This window comes from Balaenoptera ricei, chromosome 10 (assembly GCF_028023285.1).
Source record: "Balaenoptera ricei isolate mBalRic1 chromosome 10, mBalRic1.hap2, whole genome shotgun sequence".
Lineage (NCBI taxonomy): Eukaryota > Metazoa > Chordata > Mammalia > Artiodactyla > Balaenopteridae > Balaenoptera > Balaenoptera ricei.
Window position 1 is genome coordinate 25,066,641 of NC_082648.1, and position 17,271 is coordinate 25,083,911.

Sequence of the window (17,271 nt, forward strand, 5' to 3'; positions counted from 1 at the left end):
TACCAATAATAAGGATCAGATTAGGAAACTTAGCATCTTTTTTAAACATGTGCTTTCTTCTCCCTGTATAAGTGCCCACTATATAATTTGTAAATGATATCTCTGTTACGTATTATAGCATCTATGTACCTGCCCCTGTAAGAATTCACCTTAGTCTTTCATGACCCTGCCCTGATCAGAAAAGTCAATCGCCAGAGTTTAAAGAAAAGCAGTAACCGTCCTAAGACTGAATTATTGGATAAATGGTCTTGTCGTTATGGCTTAACAGTCATGTGGCTATAACACAGGGACCCCTCCCTCTCTTCTTTTATTAACAATGGGACCTGACCACACTTTTTAAAGTCTAGACTAGTTTTCCACGTTTTACATATTTTATTCTGACATCATATCTTTTAAAAACAAACAGATGCAAACATTTGCACTTATCAATGCCATTTTCTTTAGATGTGGTTTGACTTCTTCCTTCAGGCTCTTTGTCATCAAGAAGCAAGGTTTGATTTCGATACTGCCATTTGCTATGAAAATATCAGAAGGGGTCATCTTCAACGCAATATTCCCGTGGGCTTATTCACTGATTAGATTAGCTGCATAATTTCTTCTAGGACATTTGTAAGAGACACAACACAAATAGGATTTCAGTTTGGGTTTTTTTCTTTTTTTTTTCCCCCCTAGGGTGATTCCTGCTTCTCATTCATATTTTCTTTTCTTTGAATATATTGCACAATATTTTATTATTAAAAAAGGTTTCACGTCTCAGGCAAAAAGTTTTTCTCCTTTACTTGGGAGGTGCTAATGTGTATTATTTTCTAAAAGAGGTAAGTGGTTGTCTGTGTGGCCATCTTCAAAGGGAACCTAGGGAGGAACAAAAAGACCAAAGCATTAGTTTTATTCCTTACACTATTTCCTCTAAACACAACACTTTATTTTGGGCAATTTCTTTCTGGGCGCCAAGAGCTACTATTTAGATATATGATACTATACTATCATAGTATCAATGATACTATGACTTAGAGATCAGCACCATTTATACTACACCACTTACAGAACTGACGGGTTTGTAGGCTCCAAGTCTGAAACGACAGTAAATTATTTCGACTATAAATTTTCCAATTCCATGTAACATGCCTGTAATAAAAAATAAGTTTATGTTTTTAATTAAATTATGCTTTTAATAAAATTTCTTCCTAAGTTATTCATTTCCTAATTTTGTAAGTAAGAATAAAAAACTATTATAAAGGAATAGATAAGGAAACAGTTTGCTTTATTCACTTCCACAGTCAAAAATATCAAGACAATTGAATTTTAAAATAAACGAATTTCTTTTCAAAATCACAAGGCCACATAATTCATGACCTTGACAAAGCAATCTTTTCAAAGGTGCTTAATATGTCTCACACCCACACAATTTTGAAGAATAAATACTACTAGCACCACAAATTTAAATGAATCTAAATAAAGCAGTAACAGGAACTTTCATAAGAAAATCTATTCATCCATTTTAAAAATATAATCCAAACTATATAAACTCCATGTAATATTAAATAGAGGTTAGGATAAAAAAGGAACTGTTTCCTTTCTTTATCTATTATACTTAACTCTCAAATTTTCACAATTACAATTCTGCAAGTTATCTTTGAGAGAATCCCATAATCTTAGGGCGAAAAGACCAAAAGTCATAAAAACATTACTGACTAAAAAATTTGTTTTCACATATTTCATAGTTCAACATACCATAAGATACAATTTTACATTGTGTACAGTTAAAAATACCTTAACTGAAAAAGAAAATTTACATTCAAAGTATCTACTATTTCTAGGCATTTTCTCATCTAATCCTACAACACACTTGCAAGTTAGGTATTATTATTCTCATTTTTATATAGAGAAAACAATTTCAGAAAATTTAGGTGACCTACACAAGGCTATCCCCATGTAAATGACAGAACTTGGGTCCAATTCTAGGCTCTCTCTAGCACACTAAGTAATCTCCCGTAAATCACTGAATGCAGTGAACTGAGTTATGTGCAACGCTTAATCAATACAGTTTTTGAGGTCTGAAATTAAATCTTAAAGAAAAAGTTCTTTAAGTATCAAAACATGAGAATGTGTATATTTCTTTCCCCTTTTAAGTAAAAGCATCTTGATTTTTACTGTTAGCAGAACTTTTAGAAATTAGACAAAAAAAGGAATGAATCTTAACCTGTTGTTGAAAAGATTCCTCCAACAATACCACAAAGCCTTACAAAAAACTGCCAGAATGGCATATGCTCCTCAGTAACTGTCACCATAAGAGAGCTGAGATCATATTTCATAAAAATCCCAGAGACTCCATGGCTGCCTGCAGCATGGTTAATGACACGTTCCTAAAGGAAGGCAAAAGGAAGGGGAGAGATAGGAGGAAGAGACAAACAGGATTCACATCATTAGGTTACTTGTATACAGTCAATATGAAGCCCTCCAGCCCTCCTGAACAAGAGGGACAACCAAATCTCTTTACGAATTGTCCTACTAGACCAAGCTCTCCAGAAATAGCAAATTATTCTGTATTCTTTGTATGGTTAGCTTTTGAAGCAATCAAAAGAACAGAATCATTTTTTACTATTTTCTCAAAAAGGTCACTTTACATACTACAAGGTTTCTACTAAACTCAAGAGTTTATATGGCACATTCTTCATTGACCAAGTCAATGAAAACTACATTCCTATTTTGACATACTTTTTGTATTATTCCTTTGCTAAGAATTTACAAAATAATTCTATCTACTTCCTGTCATTTGAACGATAAGATTTAAAACCAATTTCAATTTCTGTTGTTCCTTTTAAACTATATGAGATAGAGTACAGGAAGAAAACATAATACATTAATTTGAAAGATATCAATATCTGAGCTACTGGTTCAGTTTTTAAAGGAATTTTTTTCTTGAAAGGAGTGTAACTAAAATTATAAACCTACCACAGTGTGCACACTGAGTGAGAATATATTGTTTCATTCCATCCTGTTTACACTTCAAAACTCAAGTTTGCAAATTTCTAATAAATTTCTATTATAGCATGAAACAACTATGCTACCACAGTGCTTTGTCATGATTTTTGTGTCAGGCCCTACCTGTTTTTACTAAGCTGTAACTAAACTGCAAGCTTTAGGAAGACAAGTAACATGGGAAATTAAAACAATTTCATGTGGGCATTACAAAACCTCTTTGCTTATTAGCACAACAGAGCCTTATAAGCCATTGATCAAGTTTCCAATATAAAGTGACTTCATCTTAAAGTTCTGATAAGTTCAATATTTTGCCGAAATTATAAATATATTGTCACCACCTATGTGAGTGGATACTGTTTTAGGGATCATGGTGTCTACGTAACAAAAGACTCATAATGATTCACTTTTGGTCTAGGAACAATGAAGGTCAGCCCTGTCCTTCTCATCCTCCACTCTACCAACTCCAGTTATTCCTTTTTTTTTTCTTTAAAGTGAAATACAACTACTGTAGTTGTCCTGTCAGTACTAACACACCCCACAAAGGTCAAATGCTCTGGGATTCTATTTTTTTTTTCTTGTTGATTTACTTTTGTTATTTAAAATACATCCTGGAGATAATTTCATATCAGTATATAGATATCTTTCTCTCTCTCTTTTTTAAAGTTGCATGTTCCTCCATTGTGTCGATGTATCACTTGGGTTGTTTCCAGTCTTCTGCCATTACAAGTAACAAAACGAATAATCTCATATACAACATCACTTTTTTTCCACTGTATCTTTGGATACAATTTCTAGAAGTGGGATTGCTGGGTCAAAAGGTAAATGCATATGTCATTCTGCAAATATCGCCAAACTCCCTTCCAAGAGACTATGCCATTTTGCACTTCCTTAGCAATGTATGCATGCCTGTTTTCCCCAAAGCCGTGCTGCTGTGTAGACTGCCTGACCTTCAGGTGTTGCCAACCTTAGTGAGAAATGGTATCTCCCCACCCATAAAGAAATGCTAAAAAGCACAATATATACTTGTAGACACTTTACCTAGTTTCTCTTTCTCTCTGTATGTGAGTGTGCGTGTGCACACACACAAACACGGAGTTACACATACTTGATTTTCCCTCCTGAACCATTTGAAAAGTTATAAACACGTGACACTTCACCCCTAAAAACTTTAGTATTTAGTTTTCCAAGAATAAGGAAAACTCTACAATTACTGAGGACATAGTCAACCTAAGTTATAAGACTATCAAAGGAAAATTTCATATGGAGGAAAGCAGATTTTTAAAAGCACTTAAATTTTGGAATTCTTCTGGATACTAGTATTTGAATATTCACCATTCTTGAACACAATAAGAAAACATAGCTTATAAAAATAAAAAATTAACAACAAAAAGAATGAAAGAAAGAAAACATGGCCCCAGAGTAGGTGAGAAATCTGTTAAACTGCCCAATTCCAAAATTCTGCTTCTCACTGTCAATATTTACTTATAAAGGGCCACTCCACCCTAAGGTTACAGAACATTTGTCCTCTCAATTAGATGAATATGAAGCCCTAACTTAGGAAGGCAAACCCTCTAAATCTGCTATCTGAGTCACAATAACCATGTGTGTCCCAGGGTAGATACATTAATTAAAAAATAAATAACAGAGAAATCAGAAAATCTGCTGGCAGATTAAAAAAACCGCTTATACCAATACATGGGAAAACATTAAAAATTAAGATATTAAGAGTAAAATAATTAATATCATAGTTTAATAACTTTTTACTAATTGAAAACATTCCAGATTTTTAAAATCTACTTCTTTTCTTACTCTAAAACATACTTAATACCCATTTCTGATATTTTATTGACTTAAAATAAAATGTCAATGCATTTCAAATTTTAAATGGAGGAGGGCATTACCTGGAACTCCAAACTAATTTTGTAGAGGGACTATAAAATGCTTTAAATAAATAATTTTACCAGTTGGATTCAACTTACCCTTTCTGTCACAGAAAACTGATGGGTGTCTGCTGAAATTTTATATGTATGTAGTTTTGTTGGCACGATTGTAATAAAATATTGGAACATCTGGTTGTCTAGAATAAAAACAAAATGTAGTTTTTTTCATCAATCCAGTAGCAATGAAACTACTGCCAAATACATCAGCCTTCCCTTAAATACATCTAATCTGAAATTTAATGCTACTTATAACTTAATGTCTAACAAAAAAATATTATAAAAGAATCAATGAAAGCAATATATTCACACTTGGTAAAACAAGTTCTCAGTAAGCATAAAATAGTCACACAGGGCTTTCCTGGTGGCACAGTGGTTGAGAATCTGCCTGCCAATGCAGGCGACTCGGGTTCGAGCCCTGGTCTGGGAAGATCCCACATGCCGTGGAGCAGCTGGGCCCGTGAGCCACAATTACTGAGCCTGCGCGTCTGGAGCTTGTGCTCTGCAACAAGAGAGGCCGCGATAGTGAGAGGCCCGTGCACCGCGATGAAGAGTGGCCGCCCTTGCCACAACTAGAGAAAGCCCTCGCACAGAAAAGAAGACCCAACACAGCCATAAATAAATAAATAAAAACACTTAAAAAAAAAAAAAAAGTTAAAAAAAAAAATAGTCACACAGACACACACACACATCTATTAGAAGATGTCAAAAAAGATGAGCTAGTGATCTAGTTAGATATCCTTTATAATCATTATCATCTTTTTATAAAATATGGAAAATAAAAGCATTTCTTTATAGTACAGAAACTAATAAAAATAAAGTTATAATAGCATAACCACCACAAGACACATTTTCAGTTTCTACTAATATCTGAAGAGAAATAAATAAACCAAAACTGAATTAGCTATTGGATATATAAACCAAAATGTAGCCTTTGGATAAATATGAAGAATCAATACCACAGTAGGAAAATAAGCAAAGAAACTACTCAATGATGGCCTGGGGTTACTATGTAATCAAAATGATCATATTTATATAGTCATTAGGCATTTCTAGGTTTAATACAAGTCATAAACACCAGTATATTACTAATTATTAATTAATTTTAAACAATTAACAGTTCACATAATACAAAACATGTTAATTCTCTAGGTCTACATTCTAGAAAATTTAGAACTAGATATATCTATCTATAGTTTCAGCTAGGTAAGTGAATAGGGCCTCATTACGTTTGCGATGTACTTCACGTCACATGGTGATAATCGTCTATGATAACTGAGTACATGAATAAAATATATCAGTTTTAAATGTATGGTTTGATAAATTTTGACAAACGTTTTTATCCATACGATCACCACCACTATCAAAATATAAAACATTTTAATCACCCCAAAAAGTTCCTTTGAACCCCTTTTCAGTCAATCCCTTCTACCTCTGGTCCTAAGCCAACCACTAATTTACCTTCCATTGTTACAGACTAGTTTTGCCTATTCTAGAATTGCATATAAATGGAGGTATACAGTATGTATTTTCATGTGTCTAGCATGAATTAATTTTTATTTTTATTTCCATCAGTTCAATTTCTCTGTCTCTCAGTGTAATTCAGAATAGTAGAGGGAAAGGTAAAATTGTAGATAGAAGGGAGAGGTAAGAGTAATAGTCTCTTCAACACTAACATTAAACAAGTTTCTAACAAAATAAAGCAAAGCCTGTTTCAACTTCACCATTTCTTATTTCACCTACCACTATAACTACCACTTGTACCACTATAACTTTCAAAAACATAAGACAGTTTTTGGCCAGTTCTATTATTACTTTCAACTTAAATCCTAAATATTACCACAGATAATATTAGAGCAAAAGTGTGTCAACTTTGTCCACCACTAATAAGTGGCTTATCAATTGTGGACGATCTTTCATCCTTTGAGTTGTTCTCTGATGTAAACTGAACTGCTCAATCTGTGCTTATTTTTAAGGTGTTTTACAAATATCTCTATTATATCATAAACAAAAATAACAAGCTGAAAGTGATCGGAGAAGAAGGTGTTCAAGTATGAAGTATTTATGAAAAAAAAGATGAAATTGAGAGTGGTGAGGTTATAACCAATGCTGTACACATGGGTGGGATAATTAGACTTGAGGGAAAAAATGAGAGACAAAGGAAATCTCACCACGTGAGGAATGAAGTCCAATGCAATGAATAGTAGCCAATGTGGGTCAAAGAAACGTGACAGGGAAAATTGGAAACCTTTTAAGCTATGGAGAGAGAACTGCTGAAGACCTATTTGTCTAATATATAAGTCTGTTAGATAACTTAATGGCCAGGCAGGGGGAAAATGCTGTTGCATTAGATTTTGCTGCAAGCCACAAATTGTTCCAAAGGTTATAGGTCTGTCCAAATCTGCACAGCATTAAAGATGTCACTGCCAAGTAATCCCCTCAAAATTCCTACATGAAGGAGGGGGTAGTTACCTGAATCCAACAGATCCGTAATGCTGATTTTTTTCTTTTTCGAAAAAGAGGCCCAATAGAACATATATTAGGAAGGAGCAGAGTATACCTGTTTTAAAGCTTTGAATAACCTACTGACATTCATCTCATGCCATTTTATAAAATAACTCTAAACACCTCCTAGTCTTCCTGAACATGTAAATTTAAAGAGTCTTTTGAAAATTAATCTGTTCATATTTAGATCTGCTTCTTTACAAAAATGTATAGTTCATTTTAGCATCTTGAAACAAAGTATTAACCAACATGTTTTCAATTGAGCATCTTTTGTAATATTTAATGTATTTTGGTGTAGAATGAACACATAAAGATGAGATTACACAGAACAAAGCTTGTAATTCTCAGAATGTTTTTACTCACACATTTCCAAATTTAGTACACTCAAGCTTCCTTGAGTGAAACATTCCTACACAAACATAAAATACTCATGAATTCTAAATAAAACATCTTTAATGTATCTGATTACAACACTATGCTAAAAGAGTAAAATACTGAAAAGAACATTAATAAATCTATTTGAATTAATAAAAAATGAAATCCTTAATTACAGTTTTGCAAAGGCTAGAATTCCTAGTGGCACAGGAAGCTTTAGACGTCCTTAAGGCATATCATATAATATGATTATTTAAGAAGAAAGGCAACCAAAAATCTTCAAAAAACATGAGAACAGATAACTTAGTACAAAATTAAGGAAATAATCCATCCATATTTGCATAAACTGAAATTTTAAATGGAATAGATGGTTAAAACAAACAGTAATAAAAGGTATCTGTACTACTTCTGACTGTGTTAATACCAAACCATTCTAGAAAAACTCTAGGTTTCTGATGTTTGTAAAATTCTCTAGAGAGGTTTCTGATATGGTAAATACAGTATAGATTTTAGAACTTCGAACCTACACAAAGAAGAAAATTCTTCTTATAATGTTCAAACTTTCTTTTGTTCTTATTCTTTCTTTGTTGAATATGGAAAAGCAGTTATGCCCTCTTAACACATTAACCTTTCATATATTTAGAGAGCTTTTAAATTCTACTCCTTCTCCTGATTACTTCTGACTAATTTCTTATTCTGTTCCATGGCTCATTTTTTACCATTTAAAATTCATCCACTACTAGAACAAATGCTCTTACACACAGCTCCACTTAAAGATGATCAGCCATTTAAACCATTTCAAGATTTATCTGTTTATCTGTTACAAGGGGGTTAGGAAGAGGATTATTTAAAATGTATTAATATCAAAGTTATAAGAACAATTTGCCTACATGCAAATTCCAACAGTAATTATTAAATACTTACGATCTAATGCAATTTTTTCAGTTCCATCTAAAGGATTAATAATTCCTGGAACAAGCTCTCCAAAAGACAAATGATCTATTCTGTGAGAAAAATTGTAAGCTAAGAGGCAAAAAAAACCAATTAAGTAGAGAAATTAAATTATTCGAAACTACATGTTACAGATTAGTTCACATTCTTACCTATTCTCAAATGAAAATATCTAAAATCTGCTGGTATAATAATATAGTATTTAAAACCATATTATTTTGAGAAAAATGCATGCAAATATGTGGGAATTATATGTATAGAGGTAAACACATTCTGATAAAATGCTATATCGCAAATTTCATAATTATATACGAAGTAATATCAAAGAAATAATATGACATCTAATTCTGATAAACAAAAAAATAAGTCTTTTCTAGTCCAAATCATCATATAGAAACAGGATTGTGTTGTTAGAAGAACTGAGATGATGTCCATGAAACTGATCAGATATATTTTTAATACACACTATTGCTTTAGCACATTTCTGTAACTAAACTTGTTTATTATGGAATTTCTTATTTGTTTTTGTTGTCTAAAGGAGACTTTAAAAACTAAGTTTTATGATAATCATTACACAAAACTATCTTGAATACTTTATATATGTGTGTAAATGTCCATATTTAAATTTACATATTGAAACAAGCTTCAAATATATTCTCTTCACTATCTGTAAAAACTAGCAGAAAAAAAAAAAAAAACAGCAGAAATGTGTACTAAGTGATATAAAGCACACCAAGGCTGCTTCTCCCTACCTCAGCAACTTCTGAGCTATGACTAAAAAGAAATATAGGTAGCTTAAAGACAAGAGAAAATGGATTAGTCAATAAGTTAGATCATTTATTTTCTCCTTTAGATATCTTCTTTTGGCATACCCCACTTCCAAAGCCCTACCTTGCACCAGCACTAAAAATTAAAAAACACACTTTTTTTGCAAGGACATCTTCACAGAAAGAAATTTCAGAAACTGCTTACAGTCGTGGTTGACAAGTGCTGCCAAGTGTGCATGACCTCGGGGATGTGGAATTGCCCTGAAAGGAGGAAAAAAAGATTAAAGTAATAACATTTAAATACATAACTAATTAAAATCATAAAAGGGATCTTTCCTAAGTTATATAATTTTCTTAGTATAAAATAATATAACAACATACTTGGCCCATGATTTAAGTAGGTAAATCTCATCTCAGTAATGCAATAAACTGGGGGTTGGCAAACGTTTTCTGTAAAGAGTCAGACAGTAAATATTTTAGGTTTTGTGGGCCAAGATGCAAAACTGAAGATATTATGTAGTTACATAACAAGAGAGAAAACAAATTTTCACAAACTTATTAATGAAATTCAGATGATAATAGTAGTAACTGAGTACTTTTTTAGAATCCAGGTATTTTTGCTGGGAGATAACATTTTGCTTTACTGGGGTTTAGAGTTGACATTCTCTATTTTCAAAATCCCAGATAGGATAAGGATAGGATACAAACCAAATGCTTTTCCATTTGGCCTCTCTTATTGATAATATCAGTTATCACATGGAGAGGTAAGTGAAATTGAGAACAAAGGCCAAAATATAGGAGTTCTTACAATATCTGTCAACGTTACCCTCTTTCAGTTAGTTTTGGAGTAGGATATTGTTTGTATCCAGAAGTGCAATAAAACCTTCTAAATTTCTTTGAGCCAACTATTATTTGTTGACTATATGATATCAAGAAATTCTAAGGTTCCCATCTACAGGTTGGGGATGGAGAGAATAGGTCCTGGCAACAGCAACAAAACAACAAAACATGAATGTTAAGAAGAGTGGGATAACAAAGACAAAGCAGGGAATTCCCTGGCAGCCCAGTGGTTAGGACTCAGCACATTCACTGCCGAGGGCCCGGGTTTAACCCCTGGTTGAGGAAGTAAGATCTCACAACCCATGTGGCACGGCCAAAAAAAACAAAACAAAAGCAAAGACAAAGCAAATGCTTGATTTGATCTGATCACTGTAAACACTGAAATAATTTTGCATAGACGTCTAACACTGTCTCTATATATTTAAAAAATCTCCAGCCATGCTCTGTCCTGTTTTATGGCCTTTCCCTCAGTCTAGATGCCATTCTCTCCTTTTATATATAAAATTCCTAATCATCCATTAGTGTTCCAAGGTTTTCCTCAATAAAGCCTCCACTGACTTGCAGAGTAGGTCAGGTACCTTGTTACATAGTTTCTTATCAGCCATACATAGTTTTCCTTTATAACTTCAATACAACTATAATTAAATAGTTATTAGTGTAATTCACTGTTTAAAATTCAGATTCTCTCATAGAATGTCAGCATCATAAGGGCAAAAACCCTTTCTCTGTTTTTCGCTGTTTCATCTTTAGTATCTAGCATGGTACTTTGCACATAGCAAGTACTGAAAAAATGTCTTTTGCAATGAAGAATTGTTCAGTTTTGCAAGTCTAGGTGGAAGGAAGGAAGGGAGGGAGAAAAGCAGAGAAAGAGAGAGGAGATAATTAGAGAATCTATTTATTCATTCAGGAATTTACCAAGTGTTTATTATATGACAGTTTCTGTGCTGGGTTCTGCTCATGAAGGCAGGTGGCCTGGTATTTTTCCTTAACATTTACCTAATTTAACTTTATCCCAGACACATTTCTAACTACATCAAAATACTTGTCTCGTACTGGTCAGGGATTATATTTTGCTGAGGATCACCAAAAGGAAAAACAAAACAAAAACCTAATATCCAACAAAATGAACAAATTAATGAAATGTCTAGGTAAGAGCTTTCTGGCTACTAAAACTTGGCAAGCTGAAGGTTTTAATTCATATCTACCTACAGCTTATATACTTTAATATATGAAATATGACATGACTGTTTTTCTTTTGTTTTGAAGCAGTAGTTTTTAAAGTTAGTAGTCTTCTCTATCCTGAGGTTGAAGGCTGAAGACATCAAAAATATACATTTTAAGAGTTCTCTAGTGGTTAGTTATATATTATTTGATTAACAAAGAATTTACTTTTTTTTTTTTTTTTTAAACATCTTTATTGAAGTATAATTGCCTTACAATAGTGTGTTAGCTTCTGCTTTATAACAAAGTGAATCAGTTATACATATACAATATGTTCCCATTTCTCTTCCCTCTTGCATCTCCCTCCCTCCCACCCTCCCCATCCCACCCCTCTAGGTGGTCACAAAGCACCGAGCTGATCTCCCTGTGCTATGCGGCTGCTTCCCACTAGCTATCTATTTTACATTTGGTAGTGTATATATGTCCATGACACTCTCTTACCCTGTCACATCTCACCCCACCCCCTCCCCATATCCTCAAGTCCATTCTCTAGTAGGTCTGTGTCTTTATTCCCGTCTTGCCACTAGGTTCTTCATGGCCTTTTTTTTTTTTTTTCCCTTAGATTCCGTATATATGTGTTAGCATACTGTATTTGATAATTTACTTTTAACCAAACTGCCAACTTGTTTAAAGTATTTTCAGTAAGTGAAAAGAACATACTTGCCCACAGTTATGTGAAAATTCCCTGCTACTTTATTGACATATAGATGACCACGAATTCTGCAAGCATCTGGAGGCTGTGATGAATCATCTTCCCTGTTACAACAAGATATATTAGAATTACTTACAGCATATTCAATAAAGTCACCATATTTCTGGTGAGAAAATTTTATAGAGGGGAAAAAAAAAATCCCTAAAGATCAATTTTTAGGTAATGTTCTAAATGTCAAAAGTAGAATAGCAGTTTTTTAAAGTCTACACATTTATTAAAAAACATCTACAAAATGAAAAAACTTACATAATTATTATATATATATATTTTATTTACATAAATATAAAATTTCAAGGTTATTCAAATTTAACCAGAGGACTAAGTCTAATGAAAGAAGAAAAATTAAAGAATTACTAGTCCAACAAAGACATGCTTTTATCATGTTTCTGGTACTTTAGGGGACAGGAAGGGTTGGGAAAAAGAATGAGTAAGGGAAGGGCAGGCCGCTTAACTTCAAATAGACATTAACATTTTCTTCCTAAGCAAATGTAAAACCTCTGTTTAGTTTTAAATTTAAATGATCATTTTCATGATTATAGCATTTCCAAATATCAGCTCTTCTAATCTATAAAAGAGACAAAAAGTGAAATAAAAATATGAAAGTCCTAACCAAAGTTTATACATCCTCATAATGGTAAATGAAATTAATTTGTTCTTAAAACCTAGTACAATTTTATATGAAGGTACACCATACACACATAAAAGAGAAAAATTAAATGAAAATAATATTTGGGATAATCCTGATCAATATCACAGGCCATAAATTTAAGAGTAAAAAAGACATCTTGAGACTTCTCTGGCGGTCCAGTGGTTAAGACTCCGCGCTTCCACTGCAGGGGGCGCGGGTTCAATCCCTGGTTGGGGAACTAAGATCCCATATGCCACACGGTGCGGCCAAAAAAAAAAAAAAGACATCTCATCATACAGAATGATTACATTTTCTCTAAGAAATATAAGATTCAGAGGAATAAACCAATACTAAAATTATGTCACAGTAAATTCTTAATAAATAGTCTCACAAAATCTCCCACCTTGGTGGAAGTGCTGTTGATGTACTTTTAAAAGCACTTTTAAATATCACATCTTGAAGTGAATGTTCTTCTTGCAGTCTACTCTGAATCAGCTGTAGCATCCTAAATACAAAACAAACAAGCAATAGTTAAAAAATACAGTAAGACACACAGAGAAAGCCAACACTATTTTAAAAATAACACAGGTAGTTGACTTAGCTAAGCCATACATTTATTATTACATAACTTTATTCTAAAATAAAGTCCTAAGTATTCTTTGGTCATTTCCTTGAAAGTAGGAAAAGTGAGGGAGCATGGCTAGAGGTCTAACAGCTGGGCTCCTTATGTCTGTCTAATTCCATCAGTAATGAACGTGTGGACCCTAATTACAGGTCCATTATTGGTGGAATCAGGGTCACCAAGAAAGAACTTCTGTTCACCTGAATATCTAAATTCAGCTTTCATGCATGCATGCAGCAATAACAAAATTCTTAGTTTTTGTCGGGCATTGAATAAAATGTTATAGATACAAAGAACGAGACAAATAAGAGGCCACATAATAGATCTGATGGACTTAAAGGGGCAGATTACTGGGGGTTAAACCCACACAGGAGCATCCAATTCTCATTACAAACCAGGCCACAGTGACATTTAATATCACCTAGTGTCTGCCTTTTCCAAAGAAACCTGAACTTTGACAAGACCATTCTAAATGAAATATTATATTCTACCTATAATTTTTAAAAATATCAGCATATAAGGTATAGGATTATAGAGAACAAAGTATACATTTGAGAACTCACGCTTAGATTTTCTTTTTAAATATACTTAGCCACTAAAAACACATTAGTTGCTTGAAGATTTTTTTTTACAAAATTGTTACATTTACAATAACTCATGAAATTACTTATTCTGAAGAACAAAACCAATAAAAGTATTTCTTCTCCTAATATTTCTAACATTTTCAGCAATAACTTTGTATCTTTAGATATAATCCTATTTTATATCCTTTAATCTATATCTTTATATAACTAACATCCAAAGTCACCTGTATCAGAGTTCAAACTCAGCAAGTACAAAATTTATACCCAGAGGGAAAGGAGGGATGAATAGACAAAACTGGGAATTTTCAGGCCAGTAAAACTACAGGTACTGTAATGGTGAGTACATGTCATTATGTATTTGTTAAAACTCACAGAGTGTACATCTCCAAGAGTGAACTCTAACGTAAACTATGGACTCTGGGCAATAATGATGTGTTCATGTAGGTGCATAGATTGTAAGAAATGTACCACTCTGGTGTGGGGTATTGATAACAATGGAGGCTGTACATGGGTGGAGGCAGGGGGTATTTGGGTACTCTGTACTTTTCACTCAGTTTCGCTGTAAACCTAAAACTACTCTTAAAAAGTCTTTATATATTTATATACACATACATACACATAAATAACTTGGAAAAATTATTAACAAACATAGGAACTTAAAGAAGAAGCAAATGTAAATCAGAATATATTTCACATCCCATCATAATGATATAATAAACAATTTTTAGAAGTGCAAGTGAGAGATAAAGATAAAATACGTATGCACCACCCACTAAGAACACTGGTAACAGGCCTATTTAAAATAAAAAGTCATTTTTATACTGTAAATTTAGTAGAAATAAAAAACAGTAATCAGGAAGGCTATGTCCAGGGTTTGAGATTTCCTTTTAATAAAGGAAAGAGATTAATTGGGATCCTAAATATTTTAAGAAAGCAGAACAATTGAAAGAAAAGTTAAATATCTTTTAGCAAATTCTATAGGTAAAGAACGTTTTGGTATGCACATTATTCAGGTTGTTAGGCCTTAGGCATCTCTAGTCCATTCAAGAATATTTGTTTAGAAGCAGAACATGATAATCTAGGAAGCTTCAAGAGGCCAGATCCCATCTTCAGATTTACATGTACAAAGACTTAAAATCTTTAGATCTAATGCTAACAGAAATTGAAAGCTTCATATTTTTGCATGTCTTGTATTTCCAGAGTTCAACTTTTATTGCTTGGTCAGTGGGAAAAGAGGTTGATGACACCAAACTGTGTGTCTTCTGTTTCCAGAGTTCAAGTTTTAGTGCTGGGCAGTGGGAAAAGAGGTTGATGACACCAAACTGTGTGTGTGTGTTTGTGTTTGTGTGTGTGTGTGTGTGTACGTGTATAACTTCTGCCTCAAATATACCAATAAATACCCGAGCTTATATTCCATATATAAAAGGATGTAGAAAATTCTACTACAATGGAAAATGTCCATTACAATCTCTTCTCTCACTTACTACTGGTCTTGAACACTAAATAAAATTCTAGATGAAAGGAGACTTCTCACTTTAACATTTCTGGAATAAAGTAATGTATTTCACTTCTGGATGGCTCTCTACTAAAAACGCTAGAAGCCCAGAGACACCTAATATTCAGTTATTTTGTTCAACACATTCGTTTCAACTTTAATTTTAAAAGCTCTCCAAATGGTGAAAGTGGAAATTAAAAGAGAAAGGCCTTTGAAATGTATTTAGGGACTAGAAAGAAAAAAAAAAAAAAAAAAAGGTTAAAAGAATTTTGTTGTAATAACCTTAAGTTAGGTAATGCCTTTTTAAGCATAAGACATAGTCTAGAAAACAAAAAGAAAGAAAAGAATGGGGATGGGGTAACCATTTATAACAAAGAACTAATTTCTTTAATATACAAAAAATCGGGCTTCCCTGGTGGTGCAGTGGTTAAGAATCCGCCTGCCAATGCAGGGGACACAGGTTCGAGCCCTGGTCCAGGAAGATCTCACATGCCACGGAGCAACTAAGCCCGTGTGCCACAACTACTGAGCCTGCACTCCACTCTAGAGCCCATGAGCCACAGCTACTGAAGCCCGTGTGCCTAGAGCCTGTGCTCCGCAACAAGAGAAGCCACTGCAATGAGAAGCCCAGCACCGCAATGAAGAGCAGCCCCCCAACCCCCACTCGCCACAACTAGAGAAAGCCCTCGCGTAGCAACAAAGACCCAATGCAGCCAAAAAACAAACAAAACAAAACACAACAACCAAAAAATTATTTAAAGTTATTAAGAAAAAAACCAACAACCAAGCAAAATGGGCATACGGCATGAGCAAGCAGTTTCACACACACAAAAATACAAACGGGAAAAAAAAATCCACAGATATTCAATTGATTTACAAAGAAATGTTAACTAAAACAAGTGCAATACCAGTTTTCACCAATCAAATTGGCAAAAATAAAAAAAGTCTGGTTATACCCACTGTTGGCGAGGTTGTATAGAAACAAGTACTCTCACATACTGATAGCTTTGGAATATAAATGAAACTATTTGGGGAAGATGTTTGGCATTATCTATCAAAATTTTTTTCCAGTTTTACTAATATATAACATTGTATAAGATTAAGGTATAAATATATGATTTGACAGATGTATATATGTGAAATGATTACCACCATAAGTTTAGTTAACAACCACCACCTCACCATTACAAATTTTTTTCCTTGTGATGAGAACTTAGCAAAACATTAAATATACTCTAAAAGATAAATTTCATTTCTAGAAACTTTATATACATATACATATATTCACTCAAGTACATAAGGAATATATATATATATATATATATATATATATATATACATTCACACAAGGAATTAGATTCAAGAATTTTCACTGAGCATTGATATTAGAATCCTGCAAGCAATCTAAATGCCCATCGATAAGTATCTGATTAAATAAATTATAGCTTATCCATAAAAGGTACCACTATATGTACTTAAGTGGGAAGATGTCCAAAATATAAGGTTAGGTTGGAAAAAGAAAGTTATAAAACAAATGTATAGAATGACCCCATTTGTATTAGGAAAAAAATAACATAAGCAAATATGGAAACATGTAGAAAATTATACACAAACAGAATATTTCTAGCAGGCTACACAAGAAATTTAACTCT

General features: G+C 33.1%; 1 protein-coding gene across 3 annotated transcripts in view; it reads right to left on the minus strand.

Annotated features, from left to right (window-relative positions):
• Positions 1 to 352: 352 nt before the first annotated feature.
• The window catches only part of ERGIC2 (ERGIC and golgi 2), a 35,816-nt gene continuing 18,897 nt past the window's right edge, over positions 353 to 17,271 (minus strand). For all 3 annotated transcript variants that reach the window (XM_059935549.1, XM_059935550.1, XM_059935548.1), the window contains exons 7-14: positions 13,322 to 13,423; positions 12,239 to 12,334; positions 9,723 to 9,778; positions 8,724 to 8,822; positions 4,962 to 5,059; positions 2,201 to 2,363; positions 1,043 to 1,125; positions 353 to 852 (exon numbers count right to left, since the gene is read on the minus strand). In XM_059935549.1, the coding sequence (XP_059791532.1) occupies positions 790 to 852; positions 1,043 to 1,125; positions 2,201 to 2,363; positions 4,962 to 5,059; positions 8,724 to 8,822; positions 9,723 to 9,778; positions 12,239 to 12,334; positions 13,322 to 13,423 (760 nt within the window). In that variant the 3' untranslated portion in view covers positions 353 to 789. The remainder of the gene's footprint in view (positions 853 to 1,042; positions 1,126 to 2,200; positions 2,364 to 4,961; positions 5,060 to 8,723; positions 8,823 to 9,722; positions 9,779 to 12,238; positions 12,335 to 13,321; positions 13,424 to 17,271) is intronic.